The 13,692-nt window shown below is 38.1% G+C and overlaps 1 protein-coding gene across 1 annotated transcript; it reads right to left on the bottom strand.

Annotated features, from left to right (window-relative positions):
- Positions 1-5,702: 5,702 nt before the first annotated feature.
- LOC101855309 (thyrotropin-releasing hormone receptor) lies at positions 5,703-9,260 on the bottom strand. The gene is made up of 2 exons (XM_035971020.1): positions 8,916-9,260; positions 5,703-6,410 (listed from the first exon to the last, which is right to left on the bottom strand). Exons 1-2 carry the CDS (start codon positions 9,258-9,260, stop codon positions 5,703-5,705), a joined length of 1,053 nt encoding a protein of 350 aa, XP_035826913.1.
- Positions 9,261-13,692: the final 4,432 nt, after the last annotated feature.

Below are 13,692 nucleotides of genomic sequence, written 5' to 3'. Positions count from 1 at the left end.
AGTATTATTAGTATCAATATTATTATTAGTATTATTATTATTTCTGTTGTTATTGCCATTGTTATTATTATTCGTCTGCTGTGCGCTTGGGTAATTCTAATATTCGTGTAACTCTAACATCTCATTACAGTTTGTTCTGGTAGCCTGCGTTCATTAAACACCATTGAAGAAGTCACGCAGCTACTTTCTCATTTCATTAACAAGCAACTGGTCATTGCACTTGTATACCATTATGTGAGTGCTACCATACACTGGACCACTCACAGTTGCTATTGTTCTCTTTGGCTTTTTTTTTACAAAGAAGTGAGTGTAATAGTCTTTGCCGGGACAGGAATCAAACCTGTGGACCGATCACGGACAGCAGGGAACTACCGCTTTTTCTTTCCTCATCCTTACTATCGTCATTTTACCTCTTCTTCTTTTGTATATATTTGTCACTCTCTTGTGAACTGCTATTTGAGACGGTTTGAAAATAAGAAGTAAAATAAAGCTAGGGGAAACGGTTTTAAAATATAAAATATATACAACTGGTGAAGACAGTTGGAAAGTATAAAATAAAATACAGCTAATGAAGACATTTAGAAAATATACAGTAAAATGCAGCCAAGGGAAAGGGTTTTAAAATTGAAAATAAAATACAGCTAGTGGAGACGATTGGAAAAGAAAAAATAAAATACAGGAAGGAGAAAAGGTTTTAAAATGTTAAGTAAAATACAGCTAGTGGAGACGGTTTAAAAAAATAAATAAATAAAATGCTGCTAATGGAGAAGGTTGGAAAATAGAAAATAAAAAGCAGATATTGGAGGCGGTTTTGAAATAAAAAATAAAATACAGGTAGTGGAGACGGCTGGAAAATGTAAAATAAAATACAGGAAGGAGAAAAGGTTTTAAAATAGAGAACAAAATACAGCTAGTGGATATACGATTTGAAAAAATAAAATAAAATACAGCTAATGGAGACGGTTGGAAAAAATAAAATAAAATATTTATAGGTAGTAGATACGGTTGGAAAAAAAAATGCTGCAAGTGGAGACGGTTGGAAAAAAGAAAAGAAAATACAGCTAGTGGAGACGGTTTTATAACATAAAGTAAAATACACGTAATGGAGACGGTTGGGAAATATAAAATAAAATACAGCTAGTGGAGACGATTAGAACATATGAAATAAATCACAGCTAGTGGACACGGTTTTATAACATAAAGTAAAATACACGTAATGGAGATGGTTGGACAATTTTAAAAATACGGCTAGTGGAGACGGTTGTAACATAGATAATTTAATAGAGCTAGGGGAACCGGTTTTAAAATATAAAATAAAATACAGCTTGGGGAAACGGTTTTGAAATATAAAATAAAATATAGCTAGTGGAGACGGTTAGAAAATAGAAAATAAAAAGGAGCTATTGGAGACGAGTTTGAAATAAAAAATGAAATATAGCGAGCGGAAACGGTTTAAAATATAAAATAAAATACAGCTTGGGGAAACGGTTATTTTAAAAAATAAAATACAGCTGGTGGAGACGGTTAGAAAATAACAAATAAAATACAGCTGGTGAAGACGGTTGGGAAATAGAAAATAAAATACAGCTAGAGGAAACGGTTTTAAAATAAATAAAATACAGGTACTGGAGACGATTTAGAACATATGAAATAAATTACAACTAATGGAGACGGTTGGAAAATGGAAAATAAAATTCGGTAGGGGAAACAGTTATAAAATAGAAAATAAAATACAGCTATTTTAGAAGGTTGAAAATAGAAAATAAAATAAGGCTAGTGGAGAGGATTTTAAGATAAAAAATAACTATATCTAGTGGAGACGGTTGGAATATAATATATAGAAGCAAAAATACAGGAGAGTGAAAAGGTTTTAAAAAAGAAGCAAAAAAATGCAGCTAGTGGATGCGGTTTGGAAATATAAAAAAAAATTAATTGTGAGGCAGCGTGGTGGAATCAGGATCTCGTCAATTTTTGGGCATGTAGAGTTATTGGTATCATCTTAAAGCTTGTTCACTTGTCTTTATTTGGATGAAAAAAGTATCCATTATCTTGAATACAAGGTGAGATATTTACGAAAGAAGGAGGTGGGGTTCACCTGTTTTCAGAGGCAAAATTAGTGAGAAAAAGGCCGCCAAAGATTAGTTATTTCCATAGTTTAAGAGTCCATGGTCAACTGAAAATTTACATTTTTTGTCCCTTTAATCAACGTTTTTCCAGAAAAATCCACACTTAAATGAGTTCTTTAATGGGCATGAAAGGTGTTGAGCCAAAAAACAAAAATTTGATAAAAATTCACAAACCTGTTGAAAAATGCAAGTTTCTTCACTCTGATTATTTTGACGAGAGCCTGATTCCACCACGCTGCCTCACAAATACATCTAGTGGGGACAGTTGGAACATATATAGAAACAAAAATACAGGAGAGTGAAAAGGTTTTTAAAAAAAAAATGCAGCTAGTGGAAACGGTTGGAAAATTAGAAATAAAATACAGCTAGTGAACACGTTGGGGAAATAGAAAATAAAAAGCAGCTATTGGATGCGGTTTTGAAAAAAAATAAATAATTGTAGTCGTTCTCTTAGTCGTCTGCTGTGTGCGTGGGTAAATACTCACTTATTGTGGTGGCCTGGATCCATTAAACATTATTGAAAACGTCACGCAAATATTTTCTCATTTCATTAATAAGCAACTGGTTATTGCAGTTGTACAATATTGTGTGAGTGTTACACTGGGCCACTTGCAGTCATTGTTTTTTGTTGTTGTTGTTCGAGTAGAGATACATTTGTTTTAGCAGAGTTTTTACGGCGCTCGCAACTGTATAAGGTCATATGAGAGCCAAAGAGATAATTAAGTTCTACCACGTCATAATATTATCTATTAATGTCATTTTTTGTAGGGGAGTAATATAAGAATATAGACTGTGAGACAGATAGACAGAGAGACAGTAGGCAAACAGACACACAGACACACAGACAAGCATTAAAAGAAATGAAAATGGTATAGGCTGAACTCACCTGTCAACACTATTAGGTTATTTAAGAGGCGGGGCCTCGAATTTAAAGTCCATCTCCGAAACGACCGAACCAAATGGGAATATTATTCGAGTAAAATGCCTTTCCCAATGACACAACGTCGGGCCGAGCTGAGGCTCGAATCCCCGAACCCGCAATATCGCGATTACGAGTCTGGTAGTCTAACCACTAGGCCACCGACAAGCATCTGACAGAAAGGAAATTAAAAAAGGGATAGAAAAGAAGTAAAACCTATCAGGGCGCCTACAAATCGCAAGCATAGTTAACAGGAAGCTACAAAAGCCTCACGATGTGTTGTTGGCCATGGAAAAGAAGTTGCACCAATTAGCTGTGCTGTCAGACACACCGCACTTGTAAATGCCCACACGGGATGATGCCACAGCAGAAATAATAATAATAATAATAGATAGCATTTGTATAGCGCACATCCCCGCTCATCAGCAGGCTCTATGAGCTTTACACTGTATTATTACCCCAGCAGACCATAGAACACTCCGAACCATTCTCAGCTTCCTGGGAAGCATACAGTGCAAGCAGCCGATAAAGCGCTCAAACACTTACAAACTGACAAGATCTTTCGCTGTCTATAGCCGGGTACCCATTCCCACCTGGGTGAAGTGAGGAAAATTCGTGTAAACTGCCTTTCCCAAGGACACAACGTCGGGCCCCTGACGGGATTCGAACCCACGACCTTACGGTTGCGAGTCCGATAGCCTAACCACTAGGCCACCGACGTCTAACAGAAACACTAACAGAAGTTGCAAACACCATAGTTTTTTTCTCTCTTTCACAAACTTCCCCCCAAACCAACAAAACCAACACCTTCTAAAACATCCAATGTGGGTGGTTGGCGGGTGCTCTGGTGTGGTTTGCTTCTTCTGTCCTATCAAACATCTATCGTCCTTATCTCCCCTTCTTCTTTTTTATGTTTGTTACTCTCTTGTAACAGCTCTAATCTTATGGCGCTCATATGACCTTATGCAGTTGCGAGTGCCGTAAAACTTTTACTAAAACTAAACTAAACATCCAAACCAGCAGCCAACAACAACAGAGAAATGTGCAACTCCTACTTCACGTCTAAAAACTCGAATCCTGTGAGGGCAATGCAGAGTCAGGTCCGGATGGAATACACAGCCGAATCATCAGACATTTCCCCAAAGAAACACTCACTCTTCTTTTGAACATATCTACAACAACGACATAACGTGCGCCAGTTGCACACTTTTCCCGGCTCCTAACATCTTGCCACTGCCAGCCCTATCTCCAAGCGAGACAAATAGATCTCACAAATCCACCCAACAACAGATTTAACGTGCTGTCTTCGCAAAACTGTGGAAAAATAACCAAGCAAAGTCGTATTATGATATTTCTTGAAACTGCAAATTCAATGAGTAATTTCTAGTGTGAGTTCCGAAGTCTGGATCATGTTATATGGCGGGAGACTTTTATACTTAAAACCTTTATTAAGAAAGGCCACATGATCTCAATCAATTTTGACCTAGAAAACGCCGATACGTAAAGTGAACGTCCCTCCCTTTGGAGGGTTTTACCTGTCTAAGTCAAAGACGGAAAAGACCTTGCCCACTCAGCCTTGATTTGAAACTATCATGTTGGTTACTCTAACCTTTACACCATGCCGCTAGACGAAGAAGGGGGAGAACTTTCACAAATATAATAGAGTAGATAATATAAATAAATAAATAAATAACATTTTTATAGCGCATATCCCCGCTCTACAGAAAGCTCTATGCGCTTTACACTATATTATTACCCCAGCAGACCATAGAACACCCAAAAACATTCTCAGCTTCCCGGGAAGCATACAGTGCAAGCAGCTGATTAAGCGCTCAAACACTAACAAACTAACAAGATCTTTCGTTGTCTATAGCCGGGTAGATTACATTTATGTATGTAAACGTATCGTATCATGGGAACTTGCGCTCGTCAGTTTTTGGGCATATTGAGTTATTGATATCATCTTAAAACTTGTTCATTTGTCTTGGTTCTGATGTAAAAATGCCACAACAACAAAACAAAGCAAACACAATACGAATGTTCCGAATGAAAGTTTATTTTCATTCCAATTGCCGGACCTAAACTAAAAGAGGACAGTTGCAAAGCTAGAGATATGACGTTTCATATTTATAAATAAAACTCCCTGTATATATCTACAGAAAAGTTATGGTTTCTTCCTCCTAATGAAACACGGTTTAACCTGCTCTAACGACCACCTGTATAAGACAGCATCTGTACATGCGGCCATTTCCCCCGTTTTTCCTCTTCAGTATTTATATACATCATTATGGCACTGTGTAAGATGGTCACCTCTAAAAAAAGGGCCAGTGTTCTCCTCTACAACGGGTGGCCGTGTTATGAAATGTCGACAGTTCCATTTACAATTGGTAGCTTTTAAGCACAAGAGGGCTATCCCGAAAAATGCTGTTTTGAGAAAACCAAAGTTAAAGTTTTGCCCCTCGTTCGGTTTCTTTAAAAGGCGTGGAGAATTTTCTCTGCAACCAAACAAATATACACACCAATCAGACCAAACTTCTCCTATAGGTAGGGCATTTAATGCCCACTTTTGATGTAGGTCAAGATTTCTGGAAACCCACGAAATCTGGGTCAGCCCACTTGTCCTTGAAAGCGACCCATTTCTTTGGTTTCCCTTTCTCTCACTGGCTGGAGCGACACCAGCACATCATGTTGAATGTCTGTCTGTACTTTGAGCTCATCCTAATGTACACGAAAATGTTGATAGAGGAGTTGATGGCCTCAAAGATGAACGAGAAAGAGAAAAGGACGTTGAAGAGATTCTGATACCGGCCTGTGATGCTGAGCTCTGGTACCATGATAACAGTGAGGAAGATGACTGTTGTTGGGGTGTAGCTGACGATGAAAATCACAGAAATTGTGACAACCATTTTGACGACTCGGTTATCCCTCCCAGACTTAACTGCCTCCATAGAAGAAACTGCGCTTTCCCTCCATTTTGCCTTGCTGTTGAGCTTCACAACCAAGATAACAGTGCACCCAATGACAGTAAAAAACGAAGCCACGGGGGAGAAGACGTTATTAATTGCCAAAATGACGTCATCAATTTCCTCTCTGTCCGATGTGAAAGCGAGGCCGAGGAGGCTTTTGTTTCGCTTTTCAGAAAACCTCCAAGCCAGTCGAGTTGTGTAGTACACGGGCGCGATAGAAGCCGCGGTGAGAAGGAAGATAGAGAGGATGATGACGCGTGATCGAAAAGGGGTGAGGAGTTGTTTGACTTTAAGAGGGAGGGCAATACACAGACATCTCTCGAGGGCGATGTAGGCCGTGATCCAGCTGGTAACCCTCGTGAACCATACGTGGGGCCAGCCGCCGGTTAGGTACTGCACCTGAGACAGAAATAAATGTACAGACGGTGGAACCTTGTCAAGATGACTATGCATTGTAAAGGAGAAAGACAGTGTAATTATGACACAAAGCTTTAAAATAATTGTTGGGAGGGGGGGGAGTGGTCATTTGTACTTGTGCTTGAACAAGTGGTTGTCAGAGTAGGTTTGACTGTATGTCGTTTATTATAATATGAGAGAGAGAGAGAGAGAGAGAGAGAGAGAGAGAGAGAGAGAGAGAGAGAGAGAGAGAGAGAGAGAGATCACGTATTGCGCACCTGAAGGGAGGACGTATACTATGGTGTGTTGATCAGGCTCTTCGCAGAAGACGTTAATTCGATTACCCAGAGATCAAGTGTTTTTAATCGCTCAACCCTAGGCCTTCTCAGTCTGAGAAAGCCTAGGCTCAACCCCACCTGTCTGCTGCAATGTTGTATCACTCTCAGCCTGTGTTGAACTTGACCTGCATGACCGGAGCAGCCTTCTTCCCCTTACTTGTTCTAGGTTGCGTCGATATATAGGAATAAAACACAAGACAGCACGTACTTTATCACAATTACAATAATACAAACCCGGTGATGGAAGAAAGAACAGCTACATTCGACCAAATATTGTACATAACAAGATAGTTCACTCGGCCAAAAAAGTGTCCGCGGATGTCTGCGTCTGCGCATTGGTTCAGATGTCGCTACAGTCTTTGTTTTGAAACTCTCTTTCGTTTCTCGGAAGAAGAATAGGAATAGCACCCCCCTTGATTTACTTTTTTATGCACAAGAGCAGCGCGGGTTTGACAACAGCATAGATTCCTTTTCCCACAAGGAAAGCGTAAGAAGGGAAGACCTAAGATGACATGGAGGCGAGCGGTATCAGCGGAAATTGAAAAAGCGGGGACATCATGGAAACAGAGAGAAAAGGATGCTCAGGACAGGCTTCGCTGGAGTAATGTTGTTGATGGCCTGTGCTCCACTGGGAGTTAAAAAGGGCAAGAGAGAGATAGATTCCTTTTAGAACGTGCATTTGGACGACGTGACAGACAGGTTCTACCTTTTATTTACTCTCTAATTGTGATTCTCGACTTCGCTCTTCGAGCGCATGAAATGAACGTTATCGAGTTGGAATGCCTCTTTGTATATGTAAACTATTAAAATTGTTAGACGCTTGATCACTTGAAAAAATAACAAAAGGGTTGCCTTCAAAACTCAACAATAAACACATTTGTGAGACAGTGTGGTGAACTGAGGCTCTCGTCAAAATAGTGAAATTGAAGAAACAGGCATTTTTCTGTCAGTTTGGCAATTTTTGTCGAGTTTGTGTTTTTTGGCTCTACACCTTTAAGGTCCATATAAAAATACATTTCCCTGTGAACTTCACTGAAAAAAGTTGATTGAAGGTACAAAATACATGTTTGTAAATGTTCAGTTTTTAAGGACTCACAGCTGTTGAAGTTACCAAACTTTAGCGCCATTTTCTCGCTCATTTTGTATTGCTGAAACCAGGCGACCCCACCTCCTTCAATCGCCAATATTTCGACTTCTATTCAAGATAGATAGGCATTTTTAAATAATAAAAGCAAGGCAAATGAACGAGCTTTCAGCTGATACCAATAACTCTAAACGGCCAAAAATTGACGATTGCCTGATTCCACCGCGTCGTGACACATTTGATAAATGAAATAATATGTTGTTACTATCTCATCCGCAAAATTAAGATCATTTACGAGATGGACTTCTGAGCCTGTTTTTCAGGGCTAACCCAAGCTGAGAAGACTACAACATCAAAGCAGAAAGACCGAGATACTCGATACAAACTCTACCCACTAGATAATAGAACTCGGGTATCCGGCGTGCGACAATGAAGCACATAGCTCTAGCTCTACACCAGGGACGCCGGTAGCACTCGACATTTACAATGGCCTTATGTTGAAAAAAAGTTTTCTGCAAGAAACTTCAAAGATAAATTTGTGTCTAGGCTTTTGATACATCCTTTCAGTATTTCTTTTCCTTATTTCAAGTAAACTATGGTAAGTCATGTTTTTCAAATTTTACAGTGGAAACAAAAATTGGATTTTCTTGAAACGTTTTGGGAGGGTAAACTTCATTTTCATGAGGAAGCTTAAAGTCCGACGTTGCATTTGTAGGCTCCTTACTTATAAAAATGAAGTTTATCCACCCAAAACGCTTCAAGAAAATCCGGGATTTTTTTGTCTCTCCTGTAAAATTTGAAAAACATGACTAACCATAGTTTACTTGGCGGCCCTCGATTTGAGAGACACCACAAACAGACTTTGAGTCTACTGTAAATCCCCGATAACACAAACTTCACGAGACCAGATTATAATCTCTTACTTGGTAAGCAGATTCCCTGTTAAGAGAAGTCAGAATGCATACAATTAAAACAGAAAAAAACTAGGGGTTTAAAACCCTTTCATGGTAACTGGTATTTGGTGTTAATTAAACTGCTTCGTGTTAAACAAAGTCTACCGCATTGCAAATTCGTTCGAGGGCGTACCTCAAAAGGAAAGAACGGACTGACGTCAGAGAAGGCCAGCCAAGGGCTCATGAGGCTGTTGTTGTAGATGAGAGTGAGGAGACAGCCCAGGTCAGACAGTGAGAGTCCCACCAGGCTGAGATTCACTGAGTCGGCGAAACCCTGACGCCAGAAGTTGACAATGTTGATCACATTAGCCGTCACCCCAAACACGGAGATGGCTCCACAAATGACCACGAAGTTTAAGGCGAAGTAAATATCTCTATCGGCATTGGAGATTAGACCTTTTCTTCCTTGTAAGGGAAAAGTCGCTATGTCAAGACCTAGAGACGTGCTGTTGTGATTTGAAGAAGTTTCCACAGACATTTCAAATAGCGAGTCCTTTATTTCTGGCTGAAAGTTTGTTTCGGGGTCTTGTACTTCTGAGTGTTGGACTGAGCTTTTTTATGAAGCTGAGGAAGCAGTCGTCTCTTCTGACCTTTTCAATCTTCTTCTATTTGCTAGAGAGTGAAAATAATAGAAAAGTGCTGCTTTTCACTTTTTCCTAGTTAAGTTCTACTATTAAAAATGTAGACTTTAAATTGCGGGAATTAAAACATTTTGGAGAAGAATTTCTGAACCTGCATATAGTTTTAATAATTTATATCAATGGGTCACAGTGATAGTTCTTCTCCTAACTTGACTTAAATCAATGTCTGTGTGTGGGGAGACATCGACAGGGGTAACTGTGTAATGACGTGTAAACGCTGTCGTCAAATAACTATTATCTCGTCCCTGACTCAAATTTTCCTTTCGGTATTTCCGGTGCAGGTTATACGGTTAATCTTTCTGAAATAAGTACAAGTAGTCATAAATTTCAGAACAAATCAACTACTCATTACTTCTCGTTTCCAGGATCCTAAAATTACACTTTAACTCACGATCACATGCTTATCGCTTTTACTTTGTAGTAGTTATGAAGACTAATTGCCGCTACCCGCGAAAATCCAAAGAGGTCAATTGACTATCTCAGATTTAATGTGGTTGAAAAAGTACTCATGAATACAGGATACAGTTAAACGTTCTTTTAAATGGCTTCACTTCTCCAGGCACCAGTTCACCTGAATTTGCAAAAGTTTTCGAGTTTACACTAATTTACAGAGCATAGCTGACGTGCTTTAGCTTTCGTCTCAACCCGTACACCCCTTCCGAGGGTAAACTCACCACTTTCTGCGTTCTGTGTCACCAGATTATTTATCGTTCTGCTAGCTTATTCAAATATCTCCGCTTTGTTCACTTTCAGATTGCTCTTGGTTTTTGACGTTTACAGACTCCGGCTTGACGTATTGACGTCTGGATTCTTCCTCTGGGCGTAAATGACAGGTGAGGTTGTGAACGCTGGAGTCCGTCAAAGTTGTTGATTTATTGCAACTACGGAAGGTGAGGGTAGTTTAAAGGGAAACTGCAAAAATTGCCGTAGAAAGGATACTTACCGTCATACATTACTTTGACTATGGATCAGTTAAAGTCATATGTGAAGCGTGCTGACAAAATGAGTTACTTCTCGGATTCGAACCCCATGGCATAGGTGAATGTTTACAAATCATAAGTGTGAAATTATAAAAGGCATACTATACTTAAAGAATTTTGGCATCAAAAGAAAATCTACACATTTGACCATGGTTGGATTCCTAGTCAAAATCTCCATTTGTGGATTGCGAGAAGTAACTGATTTTGTCAGCACTCCTCACATATAGGTTCTGATTCCAAAATGCCCAGACGTAACAAATCAAAATACGAGGCTTAAGTGGGAATACACATAAATATATTGAGTCAGAAATCACGGAAAACTATCACTCACGGATTTCAAATTTTGAAAAGACTTAGTGTATCAAAAGAAGGTAACATTGGAAGTTGTTTTCGTTTTTGCCTTCTTGTTTTCGCTGTAACCTGTGGTATGTGTAACAGTTGCGTGCATGGCGAAATGTTTGGGCGAAATTCAAATTTTTAATGTTTAAAAAAAAAGAAAAGATTCATAATATCGGTACAATTTATTCTAAAAGGAAAACAGAAATTCTCTGTTCTGAAATATTTCTCTTTCTGCGCTGCAAACAGCTGAACCGCTCGACCACGATCCACATTACAACACTAGTCAACACGCGGTTTGAAGCTTAAAGGTTAAGACTTGTTCTAAACTAAGTTTGGGATCACTGATTACAGAAATGGCATACATTTTTACGTACCCTGTTTTTGATGAAAAAGAATTATTGTTCATGTCGATATGGCAAAATTCAGGAGTTTTTAAACAGTAAGGCGTGTAGTTTGGTTTAAAACTTCTCTTTAATGGTTCAGAGTAACATGCTGAATCTTTAAAAGTGCGAATTTCATCCACAATAAGTAAGCGATCAAAAAGAGCAAAATTATACCAATGTGACGGTGTTGTAAACGTAATGAAATACAACGATGTCCCTGGATATGCCTTATAAAATGTAGCTCAGCCACTATCCATTTTGACCTTCAATCTTTACAAGACAATGACAAAAAAGTCTTGCAAAGTATTGGCTTGCCTGTAAAGACCACTTTTTTTCTCTCTCGCGAAAACAGTGTTTGGCCATAATTTTGTAAAGGTAGTGAACAAGCTTAAGTATAACAACTAAATCCACATTTTCACACAAAATCTGCTTTGAACCCTAATTGTTGTAGTTAGCTTGGATTGAATGAGTTGACAAAGCTCTAAAAATTATGTAAAGATAGTTGTGTCATAGTAGGGAACAAGAGACTACTTCAGTACTTTGCAACATACATACGAGGGGCTTTGTCTTCTTTCACGACGTACTAGATTTATTGCGAGCACTTGGTGTATCTGACTACGAATCGATTGAGTGGAGACCTATTTTTAGACAGCTCACAGAGAAGTCTGAAGTGTGTGCTACGCCATAATGGAATTTCATGTGGGTCTTTTATTGGTTACTCGGTTCTACTTTTATAAAAAAAAAGAATACAAGCACATTTAAAATTGTACTGGGTTGACTTAAATAGGGGCCAAAAGAAAAAGATGTGTGTTGATCTCAAAGTCAACAGAGTGACTACACAAAGTATTAATGATTTCTTTGTCCGAAGGATAGTCAAAGGAACAAAATATGTGACCAGTGAGGGAAGCTTTAGCATTGGGAAGAAGAATATCATAAATGAACCACTTGCTTAGACAGGAAAAAAAATCTTTCGCTCCCTTCACATCAAATGAAGTCCAGTCACGTCAAGTTTTTCTTTGTGGCATAACAACTATTTTGTTGCTTACAATTGAATTAGTTATACTAATAAGAATGCCAACTTTCTTCAGATCTAGTTTTAAAAAAGCATGAGACCTAAAAACACTTTTATTATTTCCTTGTTTCTTCCCTTGAGCCCTTCAAATATTTGGAGTGTTGGTAAGCAATCTTTCGCATTTCAGTTCACATTTACAAGAACGCAAAGCGGAGATGGAGCTTTTCAAAACACGACTCATTAACAACACTTTCTTTTGTAATGTTCTTTTAGTTTAGGTCAGAGTTTTACGGCACGTGCACCACAATGACGTCATGAGTGCCGACTTTTATGTTTTCATAAAACTACTTGGCTATTAAAATTGTTTCTTCACGAATATGCTGTCTTCAGGTGCTGTTGTATCATCGTTTTTGCCAAAGTTTTGAGAATTTAATAGCTAAGTTTCTCCTTGTAGACGTGTGCAGTGTGCGAGTATCTCTCTTGGCTTCGGTATTTCTAATTCATGAAGCCACGTTTATGACTCACTGCCCTCTTTGATTGTTGCAGGCCAACTGGATCTATCAAGAGTTAAGCTCTCCCATGTCAAGGAATTAATATGTGAGTCAGCGTGATGGAATCAGGCTCTCGTCAATTTTTGGGCATGTAGAGTTGATGGTGTCATCTTAAAGCTTGTTCATTTGTCTGAATTTCATTGAAAAAATATCCATTTATCTTGAGTACAATTCCAGATATTTGCGAATGAAGGAGGTGGGGTCACCTGTTTTCAGAAGTAAAATTAGTGAGAAAATGGCCCCCAAAGGTTGGTTATTTCCTTAGCTTAAGAGTCCGTGGTAACTGAAAATTTACATTTTTTGTGCCTTTAATCAACGTTTAAAAAAAAAATCCACACATAAATGAGTTCTTTAATGAGCATGAAAGATGTTGAGCCAAAAAACAAAAATTTGATAAAAATTCACAAACCTGCGGAAAAATGTAAATTTCTTCACTTTCATCATTTTGACGAGAGCCTAATTCCACTGCGCTGCCTCACATATTGAGGTACTTCAGATACATTAGCCTTGAAAGAAGCTGCTTGAAGACAAACAGGGATACTTGATAGCTTCAAAAGACATCTTAAGCATTTTCTGTTCCTACAGGTCTATCCTTTATAAGCTTTTAGACTTTTTAAAATTTACTATAGTTGTTCTGTGTCTACGTCTGAATGAAAATAGTCCGTGTGTGTGTGTGTGTGTGTGTGTGTGTGTGTGTGTGTGTGTGTGTGTGTGTGTGTGTGTGTGTGTGTGTGTGTGTGTGTGTGTGTGTGTTGCATAAATATATATTGCATGAGAAGAAAGGAAGTTATAAGAAAGGTTTTGAAAATGTAAAGTGCATTGAGCTACTTTTTTTTTAAAAAATGCGCTATATAAACTATGTTTTATTATTATTATTATTATTATTATTATTATTATTATTATTATTATTATTATTATTATTTTTATTATTATTATTATTATATTATTATTATTATTATTATTATTTTTATTATTATTATTATTATTATTATAATATTATTATT

Source organism: Aplysia californica, unplaced genomic scaffold (genome assembly GCF_000002075.1).
Source record: "Aplysia californica isolate F4 #8 unplaced genomic scaffold, AplCal3.0 scaffold00015, whole genome shotgun sequence".
NCBI classification, from domain to species: Eukaryota; Metazoa; Mollusca; class Gastropoda; order Aplysiida; family Aplysiidae; genus Aplysia; species Aplysia californica.
Note: the sequence above shows the minus strand (reverse complement) of the source record. Positions and strands in the feature narration are given on the sequence as shown.